At 41.9% G+C, this 15338-nt stretch overlaps 1 protein-coding gene across 1 annotated transcript in view; it reads right to left on the bottom strand.

The window, feature by feature from the left end:
* LOC124722046 (Hermansky-Pudlak syndrome 3 protein) overlaps positions 1-15338 on the bottom strand; it is a 166455-nt gene that overhangs the window by 133940 nt on the left and 17177 nt on the right. The window contains exon 3 of the mRNA XM_047247236.1: positions 3249-3490. Coding sequence (XP_047103192.1) covers positions 3249-3490 — 242 coding nt within the window. The remainder of the gene's footprint in view (positions 1-3248; positions 3491-15338) is intronic.

Here is a 15338-nt window from a genome sequence, read left to right on the forward strand (position 1 = left end):
ACATAAATCTAAGTGACATAAAATAGTATTGGCCCAAAAAGATGTACATCAAATGAACATTTTAGCATCATTGCAATTATGTCACATAAAATAGTGGCCTCATGACCACTATAGATGGGAGCATGGCAGGTGGCCTAGTTTTAGCCCACAAAACTGAGCTGTAGAGACCATCTTAGTCTGCTGCATGGGTCAACCTGAGACAACAAGTGATTTAATGGCATGTGATCGGAGGCTCTGGGTCTGGGGATGACTAGCAGTCTGCAGTGTAAGACACTGGTGCCCACTAAAACCTAGTTAAAAAATTATAAGGACTTTTGAGTTTTTAATATGGAATTTCACCTGATAACCCAAAGTAGTGAATAAAAATTTTCAAACACAGTAAAACCCCTTTTTTACATTCCCGCATTTTACATTTTCCCACTTTTAAGTCAATTTTTGTCAGTCCCAACACAAGTCTTATTCTCACAATACAACATTTTCCCATCATTAATGATTCCATGTTACAACATTTACCACATTTTAAGTTTTCTTTGACATTATCGTGACCTTCAACACTGATTTTCATATAGATTTCTGCAAAAATTGCATTGTATTCCTGCTCAAAGTCAGCCTTGGAACAAAGCAGAAAATGCAGCCTATATGCAAAGTTAATTATCATGTAATGTAGTGTTAGTACAGTAAGTAAGATTTTCATTGTCAGCATTTCGGATCATGGTCACCTGTTATAGGTTTGCAGTGTTTGGAAGAGTGGGAAAGTATGCTGAGTCACTGTGTTAATGATAATCACGATCTGATGATAGTGACTCTAGAAGCAACTTTCATTCTGGTCATTGCATTGTATTACAACAGCTTTAATTTAATTTCACAGTCATTTATACAAATAAACACTACTTTTGAAGACGGACATCTCCATAATGAGCTTTCACAAATCGTTCTTGCTTTCACATGAAATAAGCTACTCTGTACCAGGCGCACAGTCTTAGGCTGGTACAAATTGATGTCAGACTTAAACATTCCTCCTTAAGATACTCCATATCATGACAAAAATTTCTGCCCTCTTTCTCATCTAGGAAGTCCATGAACTGAGTGCCCTCGTTGTCGGCAACAAACTTAGATTTCATGCCTACTATTCTCTGTTTACAAAGAAAGACTGCCAACTTTAGTGTTTTAATCAGTGTTGTGTTACAAGTTTTATTTATTATGATTTTATGATGATTATCAATAATAAGTCTTACATTAGAACACTAATATCTTTTTAATATGATTTCTGAAACAGTAGAGTTAGATTAGATTAGATTCGGTTTTCGTCCCATAGACCCCAAAAATGAGATGATTCTCATAGGTGTGGAACATGTCAGAAAGTGTAACATAAAACATTTGACTTACTACCCTGATCATTTGTCAGGAGATTGTCGAAATCGGTGAATACAATGTGCTAAACTGGAACAGCTAATATTTACAGAGTTAACACCCTGTCAGAATGAAACATTGTTATGCACTATTAATAAATTTATCATACACAAAATACCTAATCTTGACTGTTGTGACCAAGTGCTGTCAAAACTGAAATCGAACAGACATTTTTACCTAAGCTGGCTTAACAGTCTCTGTTAAGATATTTATCTATAGAGTGGAAGGAGTTGCCTATCAAAAAGTCTTTCAAACTCTGTTGAAACCGTGCTTTATCTGAAACCATGTTTCTAATGGTTGCTGGCAATTTATTGTAAATGTGTGTTCCTGAATATTGGACCCCTTTTTGGACCAAGATAAGTGATTTTAGGTCTTTATGTAGATTGTTTTTATTCCTAGTATTGATACTATGTATTGAGCTATTGGTTGGAAATAGAGATGTATTACTTGCAACAAATTTCATTAAGGAATAAATATACTGGGAAGCAGTGGTTAGAATACAAAGTTCCTTGAACAGGTTTCTACATGATGTTCTTGAATTTACACCACAAACGATTCTTATCACATGCTTTTGCACCCTAAAAACTTTTGCTTGGTTTGATGAGTTACGCCAGAATATGGTCCTATATGACATAATAGAGTGAAAGTAAGCAAAGTGTGCAAGTTTTTTTGTATTTATATCTCCTACATCTGACATCATTCTCACTGAAAATACAGACTTGTTTAGGCACTTAAGCAATTCTGTGGTATGCCCTTCCCAACTGAATTTATTACCGAGTTGTAATCGCAGAAATTAAACACTGTCAACCTCTTTGATCTGCATGTTTTCATAGGTTATACATATGCTGAAAGGAAATCTTTCACAGGTTCTGAGCTGCATATAGTGGGTCTTAAAGTTTAATGACAGTGAATTAGCTTTAAACCACTTATTAATGTCAGTGAAAATTTGATTACCAGCAATTTCTAAATCTGTACTTGACTTGCTACTTATTGGAATGTTTGTACCATCTGCAAACAAAACAAACTTAGCATCTGGCAATGTAACACAAGAAAAAGCAATGGACCCAAGATGGAACCTTGAGGAACACCACATATTAATTAATTCCCAGTCAGATGAAGACTGACTGCTTACTGCACAGATATTTCACAACAACACTCTTTGTTTCCTGTCAGATACATAAGACTCAAACCATATCACAGCATTGCCAGTGACACCACAATATTCTAATTTACTTAAGAAAATGCTGTGGTTCACACAGTCGAAGGCTTTTGACAGGTCACCGAAAATGTCAGTAGCCTCTAATTTATTATCTAATGAATTAAGTACATTCTCACAGTAAGTGTAAATAGCTTTCTCTATATTAGAACCCTTAAGTAATCCAAATTGTGGCTTAGACAATATTGATGGTATCTCTTTATCCCCCTTCTTGTAAAGAGGCTTAACTTCAGCATATTTTAGCCAATCTGGAAATGTTCTGCTGATAAGAGATTGATTACGCAAATAACTTAGAGAAAGAAAAACAATTAACTGTCAGATTTTTTAAATAGGCTGAATTTAAATTGTTTCAATTTCATATTTTGAACAATATAATGAGAATGACAGTAAGAATAATTTATTCATTCTCTCTTGCTGTGTTTCCTATGCTTTCCTGTATTTTACACTTACCTGCATTTTGCACTTTTTTGGGTCAATCTACTGAAATGTGTAAAAAGGGGGTTTTACTGTACCTTCTGTATTATCAAAAATACACATATCTCATCAACACTGTCCATTCTATCCAATAAAGTACAGTCTCACAGGAACAGAAACAAATTAGGTATATAAGTGTCAGCTATACCTGGCAACAAGCAACTGCATTTGGGTCTCTTTTCAGAGGCAGTTCAATCATTTCCAATCCTCCTGAACTTATCTGTGCACTGCTTGGTGTTACCTGACCAGCAATTCTTGCACGCATTGGCTGCTGTAGAAATGTGCTGTCTGGGGGGTTATTAACTACGTCCCATTTACAGTAAATTCGTACATAGTTGGAGATTGTACCTTGGCGGTTTTGCTTGCGTTCAAGGGCTGCAATGTAGTCACCTGAAAATAAATAATATATAACTTAGAGTTATCATGTAGTGTTCAAAAAGTTCATTTCATCCTCATTTAAAACCGGTAAAAATAACAGAATACATTCAGAGGCATAACACAGAAGCATTCAGTAAGTGATGCAACTTTTTTTTTCCTCAGTCAATTTCGGTTGAAAAAAATGTGGAATTTGTTGTGACGGATTGTGAAATATTCCTGCTTCAGCCCCTACAGTTTCATGAAGTTCTAATTGGTGATTGTGCTATACATAGCCTTGAAAATGGGGCCTGTAATGGAGGTGCATTCCAAGCAGAGAGCTGTCATTGAGTTTCTTTCGGTAGAAAACCAGAGCATCACAGATACTCATAGATACTTGCAGAATGCCTACAGAGATCTGACAGCAGACAAAAGCATTGTGAGTCATTGGGCAAGGCATGTGTCATCATCACAACAAGGTTGCGCAAACTTGTCTGATTTCTCACAAGCCAGCTGGCTGCAGACAGCTATGACTCCTGCAATGTTGGAATATACAGATACTCTCATTTGAGGATAAATTACAAACAAGCAACTTGCTGCTCAACTGGTAGTGCTGACACACTTGTCTACCAGTTTGGGTACTCAAAGGTGTGTGCCTGCTGGTTTCCTTGTCACCTAACAGAAGACCATAAAGAGCAATGGAGGACCATCTGTGGGGAATTGCTCGCATGTTATGCGACTGATCATTACAATTTTTTGTCAAACATCATCACAGGTGATGAAACATGGGTTCATCACTTCGAACCAGAAACAAAACGGCAATCCATGGAGTGCTGCCACATTGCCTCTCCTTCGAACAGAAAGTTCGAAGTCACACCCTCAGCTGATAAAGTCAGTGTGATGGCCTTCCCGGTCTCTGAAGGGCGTTATTCTGTTTGCTGTCCTCCTTCATGGTGCAACAATCACCTCTGAAGTGTATTGTGCTACCATCAGGAAATAAAAGAAATGACTTCAGCATGTTTGTCATCACAAAAATGCAAACGGACTTCTCCTCTATGACAACGCAAGGTCTCACACATGTCTGTGCACCCAAGAGGAGCTCACAAAATTTCAATGGACTGTTCTTCCTCATCCACCCAACAGCCCACATCTCTCACCTTCTGACTTCTATCTGTTTGGTCCAATGAAGGATGGATGCCATGGGAACCAGTATATGGATAATGAGGAGGTTACTGATAAAGCAAGACATTAGCTCCAATGTCTACCAGTAGAGTGGTGCTATACGGGCTCACAAGCCCTCCCAGTAAGATGGCATAAGGCCATCGCATTTGAATGGAGGTTATGTTTAAAAACAGGGTTTTGTTTAGATTAGATTAGATTACAGATTAGATTAGATTAGATTAATACTAGTTCCATGGATCATGAATACAATATTTTGTAATGATGTGGAACGAGTCAAATTTTCCAATACATGACATATTTAAGTTAATTTAACGACATAATTAAGTTAATATTACAACTTTTTTATTCTTTTTGTTTTTTTTAATTTTTTATAATTTTTTTTGTTTTTTCTTTTTTTTCTTAATTTATATCTAAAAATTCCTCTATGGAGTAGAAGGAGTTGTCATTCAGAAATTCTTTTAATTTCTTCTTAATTACTTTTTGGTTATCTGTCAGACTTTTGATACTATTTGGTAAGTGACCAAAGACTTTAGTGGCGGTATAATTCACCCCTTTCTGTGCCAAAGTTAGATTTAATCTTGAATAGTGAAGATCATCCTTTCTCCTAGTACTGTAGTTATGCACACTGCTATTACTTTTGAATTGGGTTTGGTTGTTAATAACAAATTTCATAAGAGAGTATATATTGAGAAGCTACTGTGAATATCCCTAGATCCTTAAATAAATGTCTGCAGGATGATCTTGGGTGGACTCCAGCTATTATTCTCATTACACGCTTTTGTGCAATAAATACTTTATTCCTCAGTGATGAATTACCCCAAAATATGATGCCATATGCAAGCAATGAGTGGAGAATAATGTGGTATATTGGAATCCTGAATAAAACCAACCTGCTTTCAGAAAATAGATGTGTTGCATTACTTATTTAATACGTCTTGTATTTTTTCAATGCCTGAAGAAAAAGATAGCAGAACAGATAGACCAAAGTTTTCTGTAGTCATGAAATGAGTCACCATTCTGCACAGTTATGATAATGCTGTGGACTTACCCTGTTGGCATAAGTGTCACTGCCCCAGCTGATGGCGGGTGCTCGATCTGGAAGCAGGTGGCTGGACCCCAGAGGGGGTGGGGGAGGGGGGGAGGGGGGAGGGGACCTTGGTATGCGGGTCAGTCTACCAGAGAGCAGACAGCCTGAACATCACATACAGACTGCCACAGAGAAAAGCACAAAATGCGATCAGTGTGAATGAACGAAACAACTAGCACGTGGAACAAAGAGCACAGCAAGAAGCAAAAGCCAGTTCTGTATTAGTCAACCTGAGCATGAGATCTGACTGGCCTGGCCTATCACTGCCGGCAAGTAAATACCTGGGTCAGCTGTTTGGCCCATATGGTACTTTGTGTGCACTGTCCATGATAGCTTTCTGCGTTGTTTGCCATAAGACCTACTCCAGCTCATCTGCATTCATATGTATGTATGCTGGTGGGGATACTAAATCCCCCCTCCCACCCCCCTCCTCCTGAAAAGGCCACATATGGCTGAAAATGGCTTGGTTTCTGCTAGGGCACCAAAATGGCAGAAGACTGTGGAGGCTGGCATAATGGCTAGTCTGACGGCATCAGCAGGAGTGACAATTCATCTACGGGTGACTAAAGAAAGGAGGGCTCGGGTCCTAAGTCCATAGCCTCACCGTCAAGAATCATGGGAATGATTGCTGCTAGCTCCCTATTCTGGAGTGAAAGTAGTGCAGAGAGGGTGTGGAGTGTTGGCAGAAGGTGTGCATGCTGTGGCAATTGGTAGTCTCCTACTGGGCAAATGATGTGACTGATCCCATCGCTCAGCTAGCGTGGAGATGGCAGCATTAAAAGTCCAATGGGTCATGGATGCAGCTGATCTGAATGATCGGTTAGCTGACTGATATCCACCACAAACAAAAGCTTATCTTTCTGGTCCACCACTACACTCGGCAGTCACCGCTGCTGCTGGCTGAAAGACCATGCCCAAACAGCAGCCCCATATGGAAAATGCAGTGGGACGTGAAATTCCAGGGCCTGCAAATCAGCATGTAACAAATCTAAGAGGCACCGTGGCTGGTGCCATTGTAAATGTTCCACTCAACTGCACCCTCCGACTGTAGTCGCACAGTACATGGCTAGAAAGCTAGAAAGTGCATCATCATGGGATGAGGTAGACATGGACTTCTTTGTTTGTGTCTTGAATGTTTGCATGAATCACTCCACCTCTGAGTTAGAAGCCATGTGAAATTGGGTGATATTGAGATGCCGGATGCTTCTGTGAATGCAAAAAACCTTAAAATTTTCATGGCACAAATTGCCAATCATTATCAGATACGAGAGTCCATGGGGATCCCTTGATAGTGAAAACAAATAATAGCTCACGAATAGTTGCTGTTGACATCACAGAGGGCAGACTGGCTATATATGGGAAATTGGACAATGCATCCACCACCAAAAACCACATGTTTCCCAAAACAAGGCCTGTAAAGTCAATGTGCACTCAGTCGCAACAGTGCTCTGGGACTGGCCAAGGGGAAGGGGAGAATTGATGCCCTGGTCAGCCTGGTTCCCTGCACCGGTCACACTAGCCTCCACAAGATGTCCAGTGTCATGATCAATCGTCGACCAGTATGCTCATCATCATGTCAAAGTCTCTATATGACACATAATCCAGTGCAACATAACAGCTGCAGTATGGGAGGACACAATGCTGGAGGGACGACTTTTCAATAGCTTTGATCCCGCAAGACAAGCATGTGGAACTCCTGAACAAACTCAAGTCAATTTTGTAGTAGGAAAAATGTAAGTTGCACCAAATCCACTCTTCCAGGGGCACACCTGTGCCATCCCATCTAGGTTGCGGAGATGTTGTTTTCAGAAAAGTGGGTCAGCAGCTATAGCGGCCCCAACTTCCCATCCAGTGAAAGAAAAAATCCAGCATCATCTGTTGCAAGGTATCGTCCAAAATGAAAATGAAAGCCTCCTGTTGATCAAACTCAGGATCAGGCACTGCTGGTGATTGCAATAGTGCATCTGCATTAGCATACTGGATGGTGGGCCAGTAACAAATATCACAATAATAATTACTGAGAAAGAATGTCCACCCCTGCAATTGGTTGGCAGTCCTATCCAGTAGTTTAGACTGAGGGCCAAATAATGAAATCAGTGGCTTGTGGTTGGTGATGACTAGGAACATTGCTCCACACAAAAAACATGTGCAATTTATTAGAAAATGATACCCAGTTCCTCCTTTTCCCCCTGCGAAAAATTACTTTGCACTGCTAATAAAGTATCTTCGATGCATAAGCACTGGGCTACTTGGTGCCATCTGGATTCTGTTGTGATAGGACTGTACCAGCACCATACTGGGATGCGTCAGAGGCCAGAGTTAATGACTTACTCAGCATAAAATAAGCTGCACAGGGAGTGGAGCACAAACACTGCTTGAGGGACTGAAAATGTCATTGACAGTCCACAGACTGCATGAAGTTGATGCCCTTTTGGTGAAGCTGGTTAAGAGAATGGCAAATGTGCCCACCTTGGGGAATAGCCTTAGGGTAATTAGAAATTTTGTCCAATAAGGACTGGAATTCCTTCAGGTTCTTGGGTACCAGCAGGCTGACAATGGCTTTGATGTGCTTGTCCAAACAGATGTCATCCTTGCCAAACATGATCCAAAGAATGCACTTTTAGGGACAAAGAAACTACATTTTTCCAATTTGCAATGAAGGCTGTTGTCCAGAAGGCATTGGAAAACTTCCTGCAGATTTCATACATGTTCCTTTCACATGGAGTCTGCGAACCAGATGTCATTAAAGTAGTTGACACAGCAGGGAATGTCCTTGCTCAAATGCTCCAAATATATTTCATAAATTCCTGGGGCAGACAAAATTCAAAAGGGCAAGGAATGAAACTAGTGAAGTCCAAACCAATTTGCCCACTGAGCAGAAGGAGATATGGAAGGAGAGCAATACCAAAAGCATAAAAAATGTCATCATCAAGGATCACAACTCTTTGTCTTACTAGTACCCACCAAGCTCATCGTCAATGGCATCATCACACTGAGGCTCAGCGGAAGACCAGATCGCCTGGCCAGCCCCTTTGTGCACTGTGGACTGCTTACTATGTGTATCTAACTTCACCACCTGTCGATTGTCTGAAAGTAAATCCCTTGCTGCTGCTGTAAGTCCATGTGATTCAGCAATCTGGGCAACTTCAGTTAAAGAAGGGTGGGACAAGGCCATGGCCCTAGTCTGGACCTCAGGGCTGTGTGCTCATTGGACCATCATGTCAGTAATTAATGAGTCCACATACATGGTGGTAGCACACTGGAGACAATTAATTGCACAGGAGACTTGGCAAGTCAGTGATCCAGGCTGTGAGTGGCTGCCCTGGGCACTTGTGATACCGTTTAAACTGCAACTGTGCCACCACCGCATGCATTTGATATCCAAAATACTGTGTCAGCAACTGACAGAATCCTGAAATATCAGTTTCTTGGGCTCAGTAGAGGGTTTCAAATTTTGCACAGCAGTATCAACAATACACCTTACCTGGCAGTGCAGCAAGAGTCAGTGCAGGTAATTCTGCCTTTCCATACACTCATCAAAACTGGCTAATGGTATGAGGGTGGTGGAAGAGGAGGCTTTTGTGCAGGTCCCTGGCCTGCCACCAGTATGGTGTGAGAGTAGATCAATTCTGTATTCTGTTTGAGTAGCTTCTGCATTTGCTTCTGCTAAAGTTGATGCTGTTGCTTCTGGAGACACAACTGTTCCTGCCAGCATTGCAAAAATTTTGGGTCCGTGGTAGCCACCAATGAACACTATGAAAAAAAAAAAAAAATGAAATAAAAGTGTCACATGTGGAAAAACAGCCTCATTCACCACTTTTGTTGGAACAGACATGACAATGCCCCAAAGCCATGCTGTCAGCACAAACACCACTATTCTAGCCAATGGTGTGTGCTCGACCTGAAAGCTGGTTCCAGGAGAAGAAGAAAAACTCAATATTCAGGTCAATCTATGGAGCAGCAGAGGGTCAGAACACTGCAAAGAGACTGGCACAGAGAAAACCACCAAACATGATCAGTGCGAATGACTGAAACAACTAGCACTTGGAACCAAGACCATGGCACACGGCTGCAGCCACATTCGTGTTAGTTGACCAGAGCATAAGAACTGACTGGCCCAGTTTTTCACTGCCAACAAGAAAACATCTGTGTTGACAGTTATGCCCATACGACACTCTGTCAGTGCCTTCTAGCTTATGATGCTACTCTGCCGTGAGACCCCTACCAGCTCATCTACGTCCATATGCATGTACACTGGCGGTGATATTAAACTCACCTTTTGTAAATGTAACACATAATTTATTGGATAGTGCATAAACACAAAAGAAACATCAACATGTTGGTGAGCTATCACTGTATGGTAGGTAATGGAAGGCACTAACATGCCTCACCAGCTGCAGCTCCTTGAAATGGTGCTTACAATCTTCTCATTACATGTCCATAATATCAGAATCCTCACATAAATGTCCTTTATAATCATATGAATACTCTGAATTTCTTTTTTTTGAACCCATATAGTTCCAATTTTGTTTTTAAACCTAACAATCATGACTACTGAAGACAGAAGAATCCATAGTGAAAATGGTAAATGATGTTTCCCTTAAAGTATTAGCTAGTTTTGCACAAATTTATGATGGTCACCTGCACATTACAAATGGTGGGACATGGTTTTATGATAGGGTGTGTGGTCACCACAAAAAGCAACACATGCTGTGCAATGTGCTCCCATGCTGGCAATAAAGTTAGTGTGGGGCTCTTGAGGTAGGGCATTCCCTTCCTCCTACAGTGGAGTTGACAACTGCTGGATGGTCAGTGCTACAACCAGATGTGCTACAATACGTCTCCCTATGCATCCCACATGTTCTCAATGTGGTTTACATTGGGGGAAAGGGCAGGTTAGTCCATCTGCTGAATATGCTCTCATTCCAAGAGCTGCTCTTCTTGTACTGTTCAATACGGTCGTGTACTGTCATCCATAAAAATGAAGCCAGCACCAAACACATGGCTGAAAAGTTTCAAATAGGGAAGGAGTAGAGTGTCACAATAACATCAACCAGTAAGTGTACCACGTTCAAGGATTTGGAGGTGAGTACACTCATTCAATAAGCTCCTCCACCAGTGCCGTTTGATGCAGTCACACTCTGTCATCCCTTGGATAGGGTCAGGGTCAAATACACCCCTCAAATGACGCACATGTGGAAGGAGTACAGAGTCACAATAATGTCAACTGGTGAGTGTATCGTGTTCAAAAATTTTGAGGTCAGTGTGCCCATGCAACATTATGTATCCCCACACAATAACACCTTGATCACTAAAACGGTTAGGTTTGACACTGTTCCTGGGTGTATTACTGTGTTCCCACCTCTCGCCGCATGACATGTCTAGAATCACTATCCACACTGAATTCTCTCTCATACAAGAAGAGCATGTGAGCTCACCCCTCATTCGTCCAGTTCCTATGCTCTTGGCACCATCACAAAAGATGCTGCCAATGTGCGGGTGTCAATGGAACACAACATAATGCTCACTGGGCAAAGAAACCACCCCCATGCAGTTGCCATTTCACTGTGGAGCACAAGATTGCATGCTTGCAGTCCTGTTAAAAATGTAAACGTAGGCTTCTGTGGCCGTTGTCACAGTCAGTTAGCAATACACCCTGAGGAAGGTGCCTTGCAACAGTGGCCGAAACGTCGGAATTTTACAGATGACAATACGGCCTCAAACCCAGAAGAATTTTATTAACTCTGTTAACTATGGTTGCAATTGCATCTGTTGTTTGATATGGGTCCCTTATTGCCTGTTGCACATCGTAGCAGTCATCTGCTTCTATAGGTGGCCATGGTTGACTACCTTCTTTCCTTCTGGCGGCAATGCCTATGGTTTGGAATGCTTCCATGCTCCCCATGAATGTGAAACAATGCTGTCAGCAATACCAAACTACTGGGCTACACTTGTCACACTTCACCCTTCTACCAGTTTCCTGATGATCCACCCCCATGTGAAGTCATCCAAATATTGTTTCCAGGCCGTGCTCTAATGAAGGACGCAATCATAGATCACCACAACTGCTTGCTGATAGACACACACTGTCTTTTCCCATTCCTTCAACTGCCTTGTGTTGCAGGGTAGCCCTGTTTAGTACTACAGTCATGCAGACCTCAAGCCATATGATTTTCAGCTTTCTGTGTATGACTCGGAATCTTCTGGCAACAGGCAACTGCACTTTCATTCATTTCCACTGAGTAGTTAATATATTATCGTACTTTATCTTTGTCATCCTAAAGGTTTTCAGAGCAGTGTTTTGCATATTTTGTGGTTCACCTCTAAAGGAGACAACTTACAGAGCACTAGTATGAAACATTCTTGAGTACTGCTCAAGTGTTTGGGTTCTCCAAGAGGTCAGCTTAAAGGAAGACATCAAGGCAATTCAAAGACGGGCTGATGGATTAGTTGCTGGTAGGTTCGACAGTATTATAGAGATGCTAAGTGAAGTCAAATGAGAATCACCGGAGGGAAGATGGCATTCTTTTTGCAGAATAATATTGATAAAATTTAGAGAAAAGGGAGTTGCAGTTGACTGCAGAACGATCCCACTGCTGCCAATGTACATTTTGAGTAAGGGCCCTGATGATAAGAGAAATTAGGGCTCACACAGAGACACATAGCCAGTAGCTTTTCCCTCACTCTATTTGCAAGTGGAACAGGAAAGTAAATGAGTAATAGTGATTCAAGGTACCCTCTGTCATGCACCTTACAGTGGCTTGAGGAGAATTAAGTAGCTGTAGATAGTAATTAGAATTGTACATGAAGTTCAAAAATGTACATCTTGCAGACATCTGTTTAAACAATTGAAAACATTAAACAGCACTGCCTTCTAGTGAATTTAACTTTTACACAGAAAAGAGTGCAACATTCAGCTATAGAAGTCTTCAATGATCTGCCCATTGAAATAAAATGTCTGACAGTCAGTATAAGTGTATTCAAACAAATATTAAAGTTGTTTCTCAAACCTGTAATCTGCCAGGAGGTGTGTGTGTGTGTGTGCTCTCTCTCTCAGCCTTTCTCTAATTGTCTCTTGTCTCTGTGCAACTGACAGGCTATGCATGATAACATTTATGGTGAATATAATATATGATCTACAAGACATGGAAACTAACAAACTAATTAATTACATCAGGTGGGCACAAATACATGAATACAGCAGTATTTACTGGTCATGAAGTTATCCAATCCATGACTGATGATAAGAATATCAGGCCTACAATCTTGTGCTGACAGTCAGTGACTCAAGGCATATTTACCGACAGTTTCAAATATGCCACATTGGCATCAGTATATCCAAATGGATATATGAAAATCACCTTCAATTACGTCCAAGAAAGTGTTTTACAATAAAAAACCTCATTCAGCTACACGGAGCAGTGTAACTACTCTCTGTACAGCTTTTGTAAGGGATTCTTTTTGTGGAGAATTCCTTACATGATGACAAAAAGTAAGCCCTGACAGATAAAGAACAAAAACTATACTATTTGTATATTTTATGATCTTGTCAAAATCTTTTTCATTATCTGCACAGGTGTCACAATGCAACTTCACTATATGATGAGTGCAGATACTTCATGGCCCAATGGTGGCTCAATAATAGCTGAAGAACAGAATCCCATGAGAATGGAATGAACTCGCCATCTGCTGCGAGCAGTGGAGGGCCCCCCCCCCCCCCTCCCCCATCAGCAAGAGGGAGGGGGAGGAGGGTGGCAGGTCAAATTTCATGAGCTCCACATCAGGAGGCGCGGGTGTGGGCTTCACTGTGGGCTGCTGCTGCAAGTGCAAGCCCTCACACAAAATAACATTGTGACTCAACCAGCTGCCCATCACACCAGCAGACCACAGCAGTAATGCTCCAACAGGATGCAGGTTTAGCTGATTTGCATGATGGGTCAGCTGCTCCCTACCAACATCCACAACAAACAACTGCTGACCTTTGTGGTCCAGCATGACAACTGGTAGCCACCCCCACTACAGCCCAAAGGACTGGGCCCAGACGGCAGCCCCCAGTAGGAAAACATGGCAGTCTATGGCAGTAAGTGGGATGTGACTCATTGTGCAGCAAGTCCAGGAGAAGCTGTGGCTGGCACCCATGCAAACATTCTGCTGCACTGCACCCATCGACTGGCGTTGCCCCGTATATGGCCAGAAAGCTTGACAATGCATCGTAATGGGAAGTGGCAGATATGGAACTTCTTCATTTGGGTCTTAAACTTATGCACAATGGACTCCATCTCTGAGTTAGAAGCCTGGTGAAATGGAGTGGTAGTCAGATGCTGGATACCACTGTGAACACAAAAGTCCTCAAACTCTTGTGACACAAATTGCTGAGTGTTGTCAGTTACCATGGTCCTGGGGGATCCCTCAATGGCAAAAATAGCCGACAGTGCATGAACCACAGCAGTTTGTGATGTGGAGGACAGACTGGCTATGTACGGGAAACTGGACAACGCATCGACCTCCAACAACCACATGCTGCACACAAAGAGTTCCCCCTGTCCCAGGGGTGCTCCAGGACTGGCTAAGGAGAGAACTGGTGCAGCCTGGTCCTGTACACATGCCCAGGAAGAACACACCAGATGTTCAATGCCACAATCAATCACCAGCCAGTAGAGGTGACGTCACATTGCCTTCATATGAGTCATACCCCAGTGTGATGTATGCGGCAATTGGTGTAATAAATGCCGGGGAATGACCACGTGACAGCATTGCTCCACTGTGGCAAGCATAAGAACCTTCTGGACAGCACTGAGCTGATAATGTACAAGAAAAAACATATTTCACATCTGATCCACACCAAAGAGAAGCGCTGCAGCCAACCCAGCTGGACCACTGAAATGACGTGCGAGAAAAATGGGCCAATGGCTACGGAGGTCACAACTTCATATGCCATCAACAGACAATCCGACAGAGTTTGCCGCAAGGGTTTGCCTGCCAATCAAACTCCAGATCAGGCTCCACTGGTGGCCACGACAACACATCACTGTCGGCATGCTGGCAGTGGTTAGTAACAAATGTCACATCAATAGTTACTGAGAAGAGGGCCCACCACTGCAACTGGGGGATAGTCCTATCTGGCAGCTTGGAACAAGAGCCAAATAAGGATATCAGTGGCTTGTGGTCAATGATGTGGAGGAAATTCACCCCATACAAGAAGACATTAAACTTTTAACCCTGAAAATAACATCTAGTGCATCCTTTTCCACCTATGAATAATAATACTGCACAGTAGAAAGCATCTCTGGTGCTTAAGCAATGGGCTGTTCTGTGCCATCCAGGTTCTGATGGGACAGAATGGCACCAGTGGCATACTTGGATGCATCACAGGCCAGGGTTAAAGGTTTACCCAGCATAAACAAAGCCAGACAGGGGACAAAGTACAAACACTGCTTGATAGACTAAAAAGCCCATTAACAATCCTCAGACCAGACAAACTCCATTCCCTTCTGGCAAACCCAGTTAAGAGGCTGCAGACATGCATGGCCTGGGGAACAAACTGAGCATAATACCAAATCTTACCCAAAAAAGACAGGAGCTCCTTCAGGTTCTTGGGCACTGGTGTGTTGACAA

This window comes from Schistocerca piceifrons, chromosome X (genome assembly GCF_021461385.2).
Source record: "Schistocerca piceifrons isolate TAMUIC-IGC-003096 chromosome X, iqSchPice1.1, whole genome shotgun sequence".
Taxonomy (NCBI): domain Eukaryota; kingdom Metazoa; phylum Arthropoda; class Insecta; order Orthoptera; family Acrididae; genus Schistocerca; species Schistocerca piceifrons.